Here is a 16,102-nt window from a genome sequence, read left to right on the forward strand (position 1 = left end):
ACTGTTTAAATAAGTGATACATATTATGGAAGCATAATAAGAAGTCTATATGAGTAATATGGTTCTTTAATTGCAAAATATCTTTTATTGATTATAACATCATTATTTAAATGCAAGAATCATTCAAATGGTGTATTGTTTTGGTAATAGGTGTGACAGTAAGGGTGCTGAGATGAATGTTCTTGGTGCAGTTGCCTCTGTCTGTGATGTGTTCAGCAGCTGACAGATGGAGGTAGCTGCAGGAGGTTCATCCCACTTGATCTTTAGCTCCCTCTGTATGTACTGTAAGAGAAACTACTCAGGAGTAGAGGGACGTGGTACTTTTGGCCTGGGTCATTTATAGTGAAGGCAATCTGCAACAAAACACCAAACATGAAAGAGATCAACAACTGACTGATAGTCTCTGGATTATTAACAGCATGCATATGACAGGTTAAATGAGGATACAAATTCACTGATCTAGTAACAAAAATATGGTAACGCCGACAAACGTAAAGCAGCATTACGCCTAAGAATGAAAGCTGAGGTCAACATGTCAACACACAACATTTTAAGCCTTTCCTCACCTCAACATACGGGTAAAAGCAGGTCTCCCCTATACTCTCCCAGTACTGAGCAGTCTCAAAATGCATTCTATACACACCAGAAGTAAATGTTTGTTTTGTGATGAGTCCTGGGCAACGTCCATCAACATTAGTGGTCCTGTTAAGAAAAAATATGGGTGAATAAAATTATACATTGTCCAGTAGTGTTATTTGACATTTTCCTGTGATCAAACTTTGTGACTATATGTGGTATTTTGCCTATATGGCTTTTATTCTCAGGTTTTTACCCAGTGGTTATCAAACTCCAGGCATTAGTGGAGGGGTCTTGTCGATAGAGACTGAGGGCCATGTTTGAACAAGGGACACCCATTGCAGTGTTCAGCACATGGGTGGTCAGAGGACTAGGCGAGCCTGCCATTGCTGTGATCTACAGAACAAGGAAGTACGACTTTAAATGGATCTACTTAAATCTCAAGAAATCACATTAGACCACAATATAAAAAATTCCACGAATACTTTTTTGACTACTGGCAAAAACATATGATTGTATACATATACTGACCAGGACTCCCTGGAAGAAGACATATTGTATCTCAATGGGACCTTTCTGGCTAAATAAAAGATAAATAAAATAAAAATATTCATGCCGGCCTAGTTTTCTTAAAGCAACATTGAGTTCACAGGATTTTTAATTATCTTTGGCAGTTTATTCCAACTTGACAAGATACACAATTTAACACCCCATCTTAAATTTATATAGCACAGCTCTTTCAAAGTTTTCAGACAATGGTATGTCAAAAACTAAGTTGCATCAGTAATGAAAAGTTAGACATTTAAAGGGAGAACCATCAAATATGGATGTATTCAAATTAAAATAATGTATTAAAATAATATGTTGGAGGTATTTGGGAATGCAGAGAAAAAATCCTGCACATAAGCTGATTTCTGCAGATTTATAGTTTTGTCTGTCATCTATTGAAATTTCAAATCCTGGGGAAAGAAATTGCAAATTGAACATGCAAGTTGTGATTTGTTATGTAGTAATCCTCAGAATAATCATATAAGAGGTCATGTAATTATCTTGAAAAGCTGATTACTATTATTAACATCTAACTGATGAATAGAAACCCTGGATATAAGATTTTACATTCCACAATTTAACAATTATTAAATCAAATGTTTTTTGTTTCAGTGACTGAACTATTGACTGCTGTTGTAGACTTTCACTTCTCACAAAATAGCTCCTCAGCCACAGAGTTTCTGTTGTTGCTATAAAATAGTGTATGTCGGTACAATACAACATATTATATCATACATTATGTATAATATTTATCACTTCACATATGTATTATACATTTTGTGCTTACCTTATTTCCAGGCACAATATGACCCTTGAGTTGCTGCAGCCTGTATGCACTCATGTGCACTGATGAATAAAATCCAAACTCAGCAGTTTTAACCAAATCAAACTAATTTTATGGTTTATTAAACAGTATTAGATGTTTGTCACATTGTCCTCCTGCAGTTGTGCACACTACCCTATTAAGCATGACATTCAGTACACATGTGCTTATCTTTTTGTCAACAGAAGACTGGTTGTGCACACTATGTTTTCAGCACTTTGAACTTAGTGGAAAGGGACGATAAAAGTGGACTGCTCAGAGGCCGAGGCAAATGCAGACGAGCACAATTGATGGAATAAAAAGGAACAAAGTCTGTTTTCATTTTCTGACATTGGTATGTTTGACTGCTGGTTTTATGAACACTACACAACCTACAACTTCCTGCATTCCACAAGTTATTCCACTGAGACATGTTGCGTGTGTCATACCTCCTTTCACCCCTCAATCTCTAATTTTAATGAAATTAAGTGTTCAATGCAATATTTTCAAAAATGAGGGATCTTTTGGAGCAAAATGCTGAAAAGCACAGCTCTGTAAACACATGAAAACATGTTGTGCGTCGCTGATAATATGAGGAAAAATGATATCTTTGACCAAGTTATTTTCTTCTTAGGTACAGTACGACAAAAAAGTCTGTGACATGAACTATAGGACAGTTCTGTGGTAAATATTAGAAATGGAAGGTCCATTCACTAAGCTATTCCCAGAGCTTTCTACCATAACCAATGGACTTTATTGGCAAATGGAATTTATAAAAGGGGGCTGGTTTGGTTTCAGTATTGTGAGTCAGCGAAATACAATGTGTTGTTGAAGAGAGTAGTAAATTGGGAGCATTGTAATATTTTCTCTCTTTTTGTTTTTAAATAACTGTCTGCAGAAAATGTATCTCTTGATCTGTTTTTGTCCTGGCTGCCATGTTGTTGTCACAGGAGTTTGGAGTCCCATCAGCAATGGAAAACTTGCTCTAGGTGGAAACTGCTGCAGTCTGGGCAGTGTTGATGGCATCATCCTTAACCAGGCAGGAATGGATGAGAATTTTTGCCTAAGGGTGAGACTGACCTAAGGTCAAACCATCCGTGCACAGAGGATATGAGATGTTGTGGGTTCAAAGAGACCTGTGATCACATCTAGCCAGTCCACTCTGACTTCTAGCATACAAGGTGATGTTTACGGTTATCAGCATTCATCTGTTTGGGATGGACTCTATTATTGTACGATTTATACACTTCGGATTAGTGGCACACTGAGACAAGAGTGGTCCTCTTTTGAAGCAGTGCTTCCAACATTTCATGATTTTATAATTGATCAATTAAAGATAACTATGGATTCTTCACATTATTTCTCCCAAATGTGTGTTTTTCTTTCAATTTTTAAGTCTATCTTGGTCTCTCAGAATAAAAACACACTCCCATGTAGGCTACTGTATGTATACTCAATATGAAAATACTTTTATTACTGTGACAATGAGTATTTCCACTTGGCTAATCTGAAGAATGCAAACAAAAACATGTAACATCATAAGAATAACATAATTGTTTTCTTTTTTTAAAAAAACATATGAGAAGTCCTACAGCAAGATTAAAATCAGACAGTTCAACAATTACAGTAAAGTTTACAATAATACACAATATTACACACTGACCTGGGCATTTGCATGTCTTAAAAGTGCCAAATACATGGTGGAAGAGAGTAGTAACATTCCTCTAATACATTTAAAGTAGAGAAAAGACATACAAGCAGAATTATCAGTGTGACTATTCAATCTCTCAAAGATTACTGTGGTTTACTTTGAGTAGCTAAACTCTGATAGAAGTATAAAATAAATAGAAAAGGTGAGTTGAGCGTCAACAAAAAGCCTTCTTGAAAGATCAATTATGAGAGTGTACCGATTTATTTTGCTTTCACAAGTCAAAATACTTTGTGATCCACAGAAAGGGATTTTCATTCCACATTAAAGTACATGCACACAATATGCCAGTTTCACCCTTATTCTGAAAGTAATTATATTTAAGTAAGCTGTTAACATTGTGTACAACTGCCCATGCTTCAATAATATTCCCAGTTCTATAATGTTTGTACATTATCTAATTCCATAAGACCACACATAAATTGTTACTTTATGTACAGTCTGATTCTGGCATGTGCTGCCTGTTTCAGAAAGCTTTTAATGTGGACAAGATAAATTGGTAAATGCTTACATGGTTTTAATCAGAGAACCCTATTGTCTCATCTGGATTAATACTGCAATATTCAGATTAATACTGTAACATTGGCATTGGTGCAAACCATCTCATACAATTCAATTGGAATGCCTGCTTAGGCCGATGAAAAGTTAAGGTTGCCACTGTGCTTCCAGTTGTCCTTTATAATTACTCTGTCTATGTGTACTTGGGTTTTATCAGTCATCTGTGTCAGTGTTTTAGTTTTACTTAAAAGTCACAGGAACCAAGCTGCTGTGATACAATTAAATGCATTGTGCTATGTGATATGTAGGCTACACCCTGTTGAGCCATTGATATGACTGTTGGCTTGGCGTCTGTTGTTCTCTTCCTCCATGTTTGGCACTTAATCCATGTCTTCTACGTCTTCTTATGTTCCTCCCTCATATTTCTTCCTCGGGGTCAGAGCTGTGGTTGCTCATCTTCGACAGACAGACAGACAAAGACAGGGTAGTGAGCAACAAAACAAAGAGACATTTCATTAACCTGCAAGCTCACGATGACTAAGTAAAACTGAATGGTGCAAGTAGAAATTGATTTTACAGTAGTGGAGTCTCTGTAGTTGTTTCATGTCCACTCGCCTCACAGGACAGAAAGCCAAAGCAAAATGTTCTTAAATAAATGTAGAAATAATGTAACTGTAATTAATTTAAAATTCAAATCTGTTCTGGATGTTTTTGAATTTCCGGAGAGAAAACTGAGTTTTCCTGTGTATTAATATATTTTTATCAACAAAATTGGGCCATGACAGACATACTTAAGAACAATTGCAGCACCATTTTGACCCATTTTGAATCTCAATAATATCACCAGGAACAGGAAAATAAAAAGAGGAACTGCACTTTTAAGTCATTCCTGATTAAGTGCAGACAAACTTCAGAGGCATTTACCGTGTGGTGGTCATCATCTGGCTCCCTCAGGTCAGGTTTCTCCCTGTGGATTCGATGGCGGGAGCTGGGTGGAGAGAGGGAGGAAAGGGAGTGCTCGGGGCTGCTGGCAGACAGAGCGTACAATGAGCCAGCTGGACTGTCCTCTCTCAGGGGAGACCCTACGACACAGGAATAAAATAGATGTACGCATGGAGTTTAGGTGTGGAGATTAGGTCCTGTTTCCTTTGAAGTGTGAAGAAAATACATTTCTGTGGGTTAAAGATGAAAATATCGGTGACTTTGCACTAGATGACAGGCAGAAAGCAAGAGTGGGAGTGACAGGATGAAGGATAGATGAAGAGATAGTGAGGGGGAAGCAAGAGACAGCAGAGCTAGATAGTGAAGGACTGGGGAATCAAGTAGAGCCGGAGATAACTTAATATGAAGATGATTGCTTTTAAATAGGCTAGTCCAAGGTCATTCAAAGTAGTAGCCTACATGTCAATTTAGCATAAACTGAAGATATAGTGGTCAAAGGAGGGTGGACTACACCAAATGAGTGGTGTAAACTGTGTTTCAGTTTAATTATGAATCCAGTAAAACCAATTCCTGTAGGAAGGATGATAAAGCTTTGCCCTGTGCTTTTCCTTGGCTGTTTTTGGCAGGTGCAGGAACTGTATTGTGTTCAAATGTCCACATGAGGGAAGCAGCAGCTCTTCTCTCCATGCACACTGATCTGCTGTTCTCAGTCCTTGATATTTGTCTGTTTTCTGAAGCTTCATCAGTCAGTTCCTTCAAGCGCACTGTTTGTTCAGCATGTTCCATAATTTGCTCACAACCATAAATTCAGACACCCGCATTCCAGTTGATATCGGCCTTCATTCAACTTTATAAAAATCCTTGACTGGAGGGAAATAATTGATTTGTCAGGTAAAATAGGAGTAGCTCTGGTGGTGCAGTGCCTTCCCATCCCCTAGTTACCCCTGCGGCACAGATCCTGAATCATTTTGATTGGGGTTGTGACTGGTGGAGCTAATCAAGCAGAAAGCTGAAAGTGGCGGAGTTCACCTTAAAATGTTTTTGATGTGCGAATAGATTATCTATCATTCGATCTCGCACCTACCCGCCGCCACTGTCTTTGTGAATGAGTGTCTCACCTTTGTGGTCATTCCTCTGTGGGTCCATCCTGTCAAGACTGTCAAGCAGCCCATCGATCTGTGTCTTTATCAGAGTCAGCTCCTTTTTAATCACCTGCAACTCCTCCATGCCTACTGCAGGGATGAAGAGAGTTCGTAAAGGACATTAGGAAATTACACAACCTGAAAATCTCTTTAGGGAGAGCTTCAAAGGAATATTTAGACATATTGGGAAATGCACTAAGTTGCTTTCTTGCATAGTTAGTTAGATGAGAAGATTTATACCACTCTCATGTTTGTATAGTTGATATGAAGCTACCTCAGCAGGTGGTTAGCTTAATTTAGCTAAAAGACTGGAAACACGGGGAAAAGCTAGCATGGCTCTGTTCTAAGGTAACAAAATTCACCTACCAGCACCTGTAAAGCTCACTGAGTAACACATTATGTCCTGTTTGTTTAATCAGTACAAAAACTGAAGTGTGAAATCTGTAAACTGGGCGCAGTGACTTCCTTTGGTCTTGTCGTGACTGTGAGGTTGCCAGGCAACCAGCAGAGACTCCAGGAAGTCACTGAGAAATAATAGCCCCCCATAAAACCACAACATGTCATTTTTACATAAACAAACAAGATTTAATGTGTTAATTAGTGAGCTTTAGAGAGGTGCTGGTAAGTGGATTTCTTTTTTCCTTTCGACAAATGTACAGTAAATGGATTGCATTTATATAGCACCTTTCTCTGTTACTGGACAAAACACTTTACAATTTGCCTCTCATTCACACACCAATGGTGGAAGAGAGGACATGTAAGGCGCTGGCCTGCCCATCAGGAGCAACTTGGGGTTCACTGTCTCACTCAAGGACACTTTAACATGCAGACAGGAGGAGCCGGGGATCAAACCGCCAACCGTGTGACCCGCTCTACCTCCTGAACCAGAGCCGCCCTAGACAAAGCAAGGCTATCTGTTTCCCCCTGCTTCAAGTCTAAGTAGCTGGCTTTTGGTTATAGCTTCACAGTCTGATACATATATGAGTGTGGTATTAATCTTCTCATCTAACTCTGCAAGAAAGCAAATAAACATATGTCCTAAAATGTCATTATAACAATGTGACAATGAAAGAAAGAAAAAAGTGCTTGCAAAGTAAACCATTTGGGGTATTTAATATTAAATCAGTGCATATTGGTACTATTTGATGTTATACTACTTGGGCTGGGCAGCATGTGCAGAATTAATTTGCTTTTCTGATTTGCCACTCAAGCTCAGATTTAGGTGTCATGGAGCTGTGGTTTGAATACAGCTAATTATCGTTTCTCTCATCAGAGTACTGTACTGTAGCATCACAGAAAAAGAAACCGTTGACTGTTTGAACTTCAATACCCAGTAATTGTGTGCTGTGACTCTAGTAAACTACACATAGCTAATTTTGTCTGTGACTGCTTTATAGTGAAAGGATGAGAGGCAAAAGATCTATGGATCTAAGCTTTATATTTATCACTTCATACAGAGAGGCATTCCCCTTACCAGAGTTTTAGACAAACAGTATAAATCTGCAGCATTTAATGCAACCTTTTTGTGACCTACTCCATTCATATTACTCACACTTGGCTGTGGTTGAAGTGGAGTGGGCTCTGGAGCTTTTGGAGTGGGTTCTGTCTCGACTGCGTCTGTGCCCGGAGGAGTAGGAGGAGGAACGGGATCGCTTGGCCAGACTGGGTCCCAGGGGCAGAGGAGACAGGGATGCCGGCACACGCTGGTAGTCATAGACCCTAGAAATTCAGTAGATATCATTTTAAAACAACTCATCTTTAACTATGTGCATGCAGCAAGTTTGCTGAATTTGTCAGAAGGTGTGCTGTGATTTTATGCAATCCAAGTGTTTGACTGAAATCAGATGAAAGAGAGCCTGCTCACAAGCATGAGAGGGTTGTGCATGAGAATGGAGTTTGTGATTTAAATCAAATTTCTGCCAATTTTAGACTTTTTAGTTATTTTATTCAGCTAGTCTTTAGGCAACACTTAAATTTGCGAACTTTGGCTTTAGTTACATGAAAAAGAAAGGGTACTGTAGAAAAATATGTTTATATTTCTTAAAATAAGGCATCGAGGATTTAAAACATAAAATAAATATTGTAACAACTGGAATGTATGTTTATGTATAAAATTGTTCAATAAACATAAAGTTGAAAAAAAGAAGGCATCGAGAAATGTATTGTTTTGGTGTCAGTGTCGAAACTCAGGTACTGTATTAGCATGCTGAAAATTTGCAAACCCAGCCCGAGCTCAAACAAGAAGGTGAAACAAACTGGAAAAAAGCAATAAAGGAAATATGTGACATTGAGAGAAAATAATCTGTACAAGCAATCATAGATAAATATGGATATTTATATTCTATGTTCCTTTGTCTTTTACTTTCTATCTCTGTTTCTGTCTCTTGCGCTGGTGTTGCCTTCTCTCTGTGGACAGCTCCATGTCTCTATCTGTCACTGAATGTAATTGGTTCTGTCAGGGCCAATCAGTAGCTCTCCCCCAGGCTAGCAGTGCTAGTGACAGGGGGTGTATCATAGTCAAACTCTATATAGTGCTTACAGAAACTACACTGCGTGTGTATGTGTGCATGCATGTATGGTTCCATAGAAATAGAGGTGATGTTGTGATTGCAGCAGAAAGTGATTTGATCTCACATTTGACCTCAGCACTCATGGACACAATGACCAGGTGAAACACAGCAACTAGGCCAATCAAATCTATAAATTATTCTACTAATGTTTCTATTTAATTGTAGCATTGAGAGAGAGATTTGCCTCAAAAAACGACCAAAACGTATAGCCAGGGTTTCTGCCGTGTTCATCAAACTAAATTTACTTACTAGACTTTTTAAGACCTTTCTAATACTACATAGAATAAAATGTAATGGTCATATTGTTCAAAGAATGACACAGGAACAATTGGACCTACGATTATCTACTGGACATTAATTTTTTGACATTTATGTACATTTTTTCAGTACTTCTCAGGTGTTTATAACTATAATTCATAGTATAATTAATCAACGTGACTTTGGTCTAGATAAGTGGCAGAAAATTGATGGATGGGTTAACCACTAATTTTAATATTTAATTATTTTAACTTTTTGCTAAAGTTGACACTTGCCCATTAAAAGACGATGAGCTTCCTGCTGTAGCTAGCAGTATTGACAGTGTTTGTTTTAGGTCTAATGGTGCTGGCTGAAACAAAAAAAACGATATCTTACTGTAACAATATGTACAATGTATAATGTCTCTCAACAGCCCACAACCACATACAAAGAAAAGATATATAAAATACATCAAGACCTTTGCAAATTAAATCTTAGACTTTTTTATGAGGGAACTGAACTGAGTGCTTTTCAGACCTGCAGATAACAAAATCTTGATCGTTCTGATAAACTCAATCTAATCTCAATCCGGATGCATCTGGATCGAGGACAGTCTGAGTACAGCCTTAATGGTTTCTGCAAAGCCATTGAGAGTGAAAAGCTTTCCTGCTGTATGTCACCAGCCAACAACAGGGAGGCAAGCTGCCATCTCCAAGGAGTTGGGAGTGGAAAGGTAATGTAGATTTACTGATTGAGCTATTCAGTGACATGAGCCAGTCAGTCAGACGCAGCCCGACTTACTGAAAAGTTTTCTCTATTGTTTTCTGTTGTGTTATATTCTCTAAAGCCTCTCTACACACGTGACAATGTCACATAAGGGTGAAGTGTATTAGGCCACCATAAGTGTGCGAGATTAGAGGCTTTGTGCATGGTCCGTGTGGTGAGACACAGAGACCAAAGACTTATGGGAGTTTAAAGTCCTTTAGAGCAGTTTGCAGGGGCAGATAATAAACAGACAATGTGTTGTTACACCGGCTTTGAAGTGTCATCTCAGAGAATGGAAGCTCAGACAATGAGAGACTGTAGACTAGTGAGGATTTACAGAAAAGTGTGTGAGTGTGTGTGAGAGGGAGTGTTTGTCTCTATGGATTAGACCCCACACGGAAAACAGCTTTGTCAGCTCGAGCTGTTATCGGTGTGTTGAAAGACACTTTTCTATCGTGTTCGCACAAGAGGACAGTGGACAAAAAGTAATTTCTCTCTTTCCCACATATTGATATTCAACAAAACACCAAAAACAAATGCACACACACACACACACGCACACACGCACACACAGTATGAACACATACGCTTCCCCCCCACACACACACACACACACACACACACACACACACACACAGCTGTCAGTAGTGCTAGCCAACAGCATGAGGAATAATCATACACTGTGTTAAAAACAAATTGAAAATCAGTGGTGAGTGTTCCCCCCTGAGCAAAGACAGAAAAATGCAGAGCAAGCTAACCCAATGCAAAAAAAAAAGAAAGTAAAAAGAAAAGATGACAGTTAATACTCAGAGCAACAGAGCATCGATATGTGCAAGAACGGTGCTGGAATGAGGTCTATATTCTGTGTGTGTGTGTGTGTGTGTGTGTGTGTGACTGCCTGCGCTTTTATTCAGATGTGCTGAGTGGAGTGTTTATGAGTACTTCTTGGGGGATGTAGGAAGGTCCCTATGCAATTTCAGTGGAGGACCAATAATAGAGAACCACTCTGAGCGACTCTCAGTCTAACTAACTACCTCATCTACCTAACCACTACACTTACTGTAGCTGTACACTGAACAAGAATGTATTTTGCAGTAACATGGGAAGGGTAAACACATTGCAAACTAACTGAGTTCATGATCAATCCTAAACAATATGCTCAATTCAGTGTTTTTAAGGGGCATTTCGTAACCCTAATGTATGGTTGTTGTCATCCTGTTCTGGCATCTGGTAGGGACTGTAAATTTACTGACAACGTAATCTTGTACCCTGAGAAAGTTACCTGTAACCTGTGACATTTTCACAACAGAGATTGCCATGTTTGGCAGTGATTTTCATTTCAGTTTTAGTAATTCCGAGATTGAAAAAAACTAAACATATTTAGTCAGCTATAAAGGCCTAGTCATTCAAATATGAAGGGTTTTAGCTTTCTTAGTCATTCATTGAACATCTTGTTATTTTGGTCCAATACTAGTTATTTCGTATGCCCTCAATTTGGTTCTAAGTATAAACTCCAGTTAATGAAAGCAGTTTTCTTTTTCTTCAGTTTGTTTTCAGGCAGAGATGAGAGAAATAGGTTTTCTGTTAGTTTGGGTCTACAGAGTGTGCTGTTGAAGGTTTTTCCTTCAAAGTTAACATACTGAGACAGACGCACATGGTAACAACATATCTGTATGTACCAATAATGTCTCATCTTGCAACATTTCACAAAATATAGTTATTAGCTTTCATTTTTATAAGGAACACTGATGTGAATTGAACAGAGTGAACAATGGATCACTTGTATTGATATTTAACACTCAATATACAGTACTATAGTCATTTAGAGCTATATGCTGCTATAAATGCTTAATGTAATGCTTCTAGAATTCAAAGCAACATCTTTAACTACATGGATGCAGCTGAAGCAAATGTCTGCTAAACACAGAGTCATTTGAGAGTAAGCCTGATTTAGGATGCTCAAATGGGACCACACATTAGAAATCCACAATCTGGGTGTCTTTACAGAAAACATGCATTTGTGTGTATGTGTGTGACGAGTGAGCTCCTGGCTGTTGAGTAGTAACAGACAACATTGTAAGCAAAGACAGGATGACTGACAGCTGTGTGGCAGACAGTGAGGGGGAGCGGAGACTTTTGGAGACAGCAAGGATGAAGAATCCATTCTTGCCTCTTCCTTTAGCCTCGTGTGACACACAGACAAGCAATAAGGTGTGTGAGCTACCATGCGTGGCTTTCTAACAGTACCTGTCATAGTAGTCCTCGTGGTAGCTGTCATAGTCCAGGTCAAACTCAGATCTGCAGGAGAGGTGGAGAAAGAGATGGATACAGAGGAGGTGGTAAGTAAAGTATTTGTCAAATCTACAAGGTGCAATTTTACTGGGGCGATCACACATTTCACTTAACACACAGTAAGCTTGGTTGGTATGTAAATGTGTGTAAGCCTCAGTTATATGGCACAATCACTTCATCTAGAAAGAAATCCGTGTTCATGATCTCCAGCCAGCTGGAAAAAGACACTGGATTTGCTGCAGCATCCAAGGTAGAAAATCTATAAAAAAAATGTCTTGTGTGCTCACTGAACATCTCCACGTGTGGGCTTGGTGAGGCAAGCAGTGAGGCAGGTGAGTAATGTGACAGGACTGAACTTATATGGGCTGGTAGCTGGAGTGTACCTACAGAACAGACCAGAGGAAGTGGAGGACAGAAAAGTGACACTAAGCCAGAGCGAGATCACATTCTGGTGTGTCAGACCTCAAAGTTCCTCTCTAATCCACACACAGAGTCATTAATAATCCCTCCATGTTTCTCACCCTCCCTCTGTCTCTCTCTCTCTGACTCATTCCCTTTGTTTAAACTGACCTCACTCTCTCCATTTTTACACAATCAGTCTTGCACTTCAATTCAATTCAAAAGCTTTACTTGCAAGATAATTCATAATTTGCACTGTAAAAGTAAGCAGATATATGATAAAAATGAAGATTCCTGCATACCTTTCTTGCATCTAAGAATATTTAATCTGTACATGTATGACTTAAACCTGCAGTAACTGATTTTTTTGGCCACTTGGGGGGAGTGGAAACAAGTTGTGAACACAACATTGACATATCACCTTTGAAGTTGATATGGTTAACTTGATCATATTTGAAATCGTGTTTCTGTTTACCTGATTAATGTAAGTCCAACATTCACTCTCTTAGCTTAGGTTTTTTTTGGTCTCTTCCAACTCCTGAGGGAAATATCTGGTTCTTTAGCTGCTACATGCTCCACTAGGTTCAACAGCTAGTCGCTGAGTCTGTCCGCTGTTTGATGCTGGACAGGTAGTGCACAGTGGGGTTTTAGAATGTTTTTGCTGAAAACAGCTGCCAAAAACTACGCTGGTGAGAGCAGTGAGAACCAAGACCAAAAACCAAGACAGCAAAGCTACGGGCTAGAAAGTCAAAACAATTAACTGAAAGACGTTAAAATGACCCGTAGGGCTAAGAGGAACTGCAGAACGAGTAATATTACATATATATATATATATATATATATATATATATTTATATTAATATTTGTTGCCCTTTTACATACAAGAGTAGTCTTTAGATCCATTATTAATATAAAAATATAGTTTATAGCCGTTTTGAAGTAAGCAAACATGAAAAAACTGTGCATACAAAGACAACAAAGTAAATAACACTATGAAGCAATTTGCAATAACAGATCTCTGAGACCTTTTAGAGTGACTTGTTACCATATCCAAGTGACAGCTTCAGACAATATATTGGTAAAAAGATGGTATTTTTCAGGAAACTTCCAACATATTTTGGGAAACTAACACACCCACAATCCTCACCATCTGCTTATCTGTCACCCAGGGAGGCAGTGATTCTCCTGGTTGTAGTCATGCAGATCATCTCAGAGAAGAGATGATTTTTGGATGTCAGGATAAATAGCAGGGGACTTAACCGAATACTTCTCCACATTCAGAATTACACACACGTACAAATATAGACAGACAAACATCACTGGGTTGTGAGAATCTGTGTGCTTGTGTGTGGGTCTCTGAAACTGAAGAAAACTGTGTGTGACTTATTTTGGAGTGGACCGTTATCACGTCTCCTTTAGCGGACTCTTCTCTGTCTCACACCAGCTGTTTTTCAGAGCTCAGGAGGCAGGAAACCACACAAAAATTCAGCGCTTTTGTCTAAGCTGCACACTTGCCAAAAAATGCAAAGCCTAATATCAATCAAATTTAAAGACTGCCTTCTGGTATCCCATTTGAAATGAAGGGGCTCTACATGTTGTTTTAGCTCATTTGTGTCTTGATTCTTATGTATTAGAGGACACACAAGTAAAAAAAAGCATTTCTAGTAAATTGTCCTTTTACAGTACATCCTGTACCCATTAAGAACATACTGAGAGGCAGAAGGACAAGAGAACAAAAAACTTGAGTGAATTCAGCCAGAAGAGAGATAGAAAATAACAGCTATTCACCGGAATCCTCACTGAGGGGGAACAAAGCTGCTGTTCACTCTCCGTTTGTTACTTTTGCATTGGCGTTCACTGGTTTACCTTCATCATAGTAGTGTTGCGGGCTCTGTGGCAGTCAGGGTTATTATCATTTGTTAAAACACTTCTTTTTGTAAAGACCTTTTGTAATCTTTAGCTTTAATTCTTATTTACGTTACTTCTTGTGTTCTCGTCTCATACATTTGACTGCATGCTTTTTTTTAATAGTTTTTAATTTCTAAATTCTACTTTTCTCTTTTATATTTGTCAGTCACTTATCTCTCTATTACTATATTATAATGCCTTTAAATGTAATTATCCATTGTAATTAATATACAGTACATTATTTAAAAGATTTGAAATAATTCAATATATAAATGTAAACAGTATAAATCACATGCATTATGTTTGTTGTTATTCAACCACTGGATGTTGAATAATACATATTTCGTTATTTATATTTTAATGATGGTGAGGTCACTAAATATGGCACCATGGTGCACTGATGATGTGACACAAACAGGTAATTTCATATGATTTAGTGAAGCTAAATCAGTGACAGGTTAGCACAGCCCATTTACCACCACCGTAATTACATCCAAAGTGAGCAGCCAAGTGCCTGGGTCACTGGGTATGTGTTTTCACTGGGTATGTGGGGGGGGGGGGATGGGGGGGAAGATAGACAGCAGGGTCACTAAAGGCTAATTAATTTCTTTTCATAATTTCTCAAGTGCCAAAGCAATCCATTAGACATGGCTGGCTATAAATCATCTCAGCCTCAGTGTGCCCATCTGTCTGTGTGTGAGTTTGTGTGTGTATTAGCCAATGACGAGTTGCTTTTTGTGAACAAAGCATCCCAGAGATTTCCTCCAACATGCTGCACACTCAACACCCGCCGTAGGCACAAAACCATCAGTTTCACCGCAGCCGAATCTATGGGAGAACCTCGAAGGCGTGTGTGTGTGTGTGTGATGAATTATTAGCGATGTAGTTCAATTGGCTTAGAGCCTTGACAGATGCAATTTAAATCTCGATAACAATTAATCAAAGTGACATTTTATGTGAGATTCTTGTTTTCTCGATTGTGGTAAAATCTTCGGTGATAAATAATCACTGCTGTAGTCTTTTGTCCTGCACTTCTTTTAACAATCAATTTACAACATTGTCAAAAGTTCTTTGTTTAGTTATCAGGCTGGACAGTTGCATTTAATAAAAATTGGTTTTAATCAGTTAACTATTTTCTATGTAAATACAAGATGTTTCATGCGGTTCCATGGGTGAGGGACGCTGGACAAATGTACATCTGTGTAAGTCCTTAAACTTTTGGCAAGCATGTGATCTAAAGCTGGTCTTAACGTGCAGGCGATACCGTCACTCTGCTAAAACCTTGCAAGCTGAGATCACACAAATCACTTCTGTAGAGATAATGGCAGCAGTTAAACCAAATACATTGATTTACAAAAAAACTAGGGCTGTCAAAACGATTCATTTTTTAAATTATTTGATTAATCGCTGAATTTCTATAGTTAATCGTAATTCTATTATTTTGCATTTCAGAACTGTTTTTAAGTACATATTAACAATGGAAAGCAATTCTTACCAGTGTATCTTGATTGGGAATCAAATGAATGCAAAGAAAGTGACTTTATGAACTTGATTTTAAGATTTGGATTTGTTTATTTATTTATTTACTGTAAACAAAATAAAAATGTGTGAATCTAGTCACACATTTGAATCTAGAGTCAATATAGTGTGCAGTAACTCCTAAATAATTTTGATTACTCACTGACGTCCAGTGATCACCTTGCATCACTTTGCA

The 16,102-nt window shown here is 38.3% G+C and overlaps 2 protein-coding genes across 5 annotated transcripts in view; both read right to left on the minus strand.

Moving 5' to 3' along the window:
* Positions 1-61: 61 nt before the first annotated feature.
* Positions 62-2,145, minus strand: uraha (urate (5-hydroxyiso-) hydrolase a). 2 transcript variants are annotated; one of them, XM_031314475.2, is made up of 5 exons: positions 1,913-2,145; positions 1,108-1,156; positions 833-972; positions 567-702; positions 62-353 (listed from the first exon to the last, which is right to left on the minus strand). In XM_031314475.2, the coding sequence occupies exons 3-5, from the start codon at positions 961-963 to the stop codon at positions 264-266; spliced, it is 357 nt and encodes a 118-aa protein (XP_031170335.1). In that variant the 5' UTR covers positions 964-972; positions 1,108-1,156; positions 1,913-2,145; the 3' UTR covers positions 62-263. The 2 variants fall into 2 exon arrangements, with proteins under 2 accessions (XP_031170335.1, XP_031170334.1); XM_031314474.2 differs by lacking the exon at positions 1,108-1,156.
* A 1,230-nt stretch (positions 2,146-3,375) lies between these two features.
* The window catches only part of LOC116060683 (heterogeneous nuclear ribonucleoprotein C-like), a 57,246-nt gene continuing 44,519 nt past the window's right edge, over positions 3,376-16,102 (minus strand). For 2 of the 3 annotated variants that reach the window (XM_035999436.1, XM_031314407.2), the window contains 5 exons: positions 12,037-12,087; positions 7,770-7,936; positions 6,194-6,307; positions 5,058-5,215; positions 3,821-4,589 (listed from right to left, as the gene is read on the minus strand). In XM_035999436.1, coding sequence (XP_035855329.1) covers positions 4,551-4,589; positions 5,058-5,215; positions 6,194-6,307; positions 7,770-7,936; positions 12,037-12,087 — 529 coding nt within the window. In that variant the 3' untranslated portion in view covers positions 3,821-4,550. Of the gene's footprint in view, positions 4,590-5,057; positions 5,216-6,193; positions 6,308-7,769; positions 7,937-12,036; positions 12,088-16,102 lie in introns of all 3 variants that reach the window. The other variant, XM_035999437.1, reaches the window with a different exon arrangement.

The sequence above is a fragment of the Sander lucioperca genome, chromosome 3 (assembly GCF_008315115.2).
Source record: "Sander lucioperca isolate FBNREF2018 chromosome 3, SLUC_FBN_1.2, whole genome shotgun sequence".
In the NCBI taxonomy this organism is placed as follows: Eukaryota; Metazoa; Chordata; class Actinopteri; order Perciformes; family Percidae; genus Sander; species Sander lucioperca.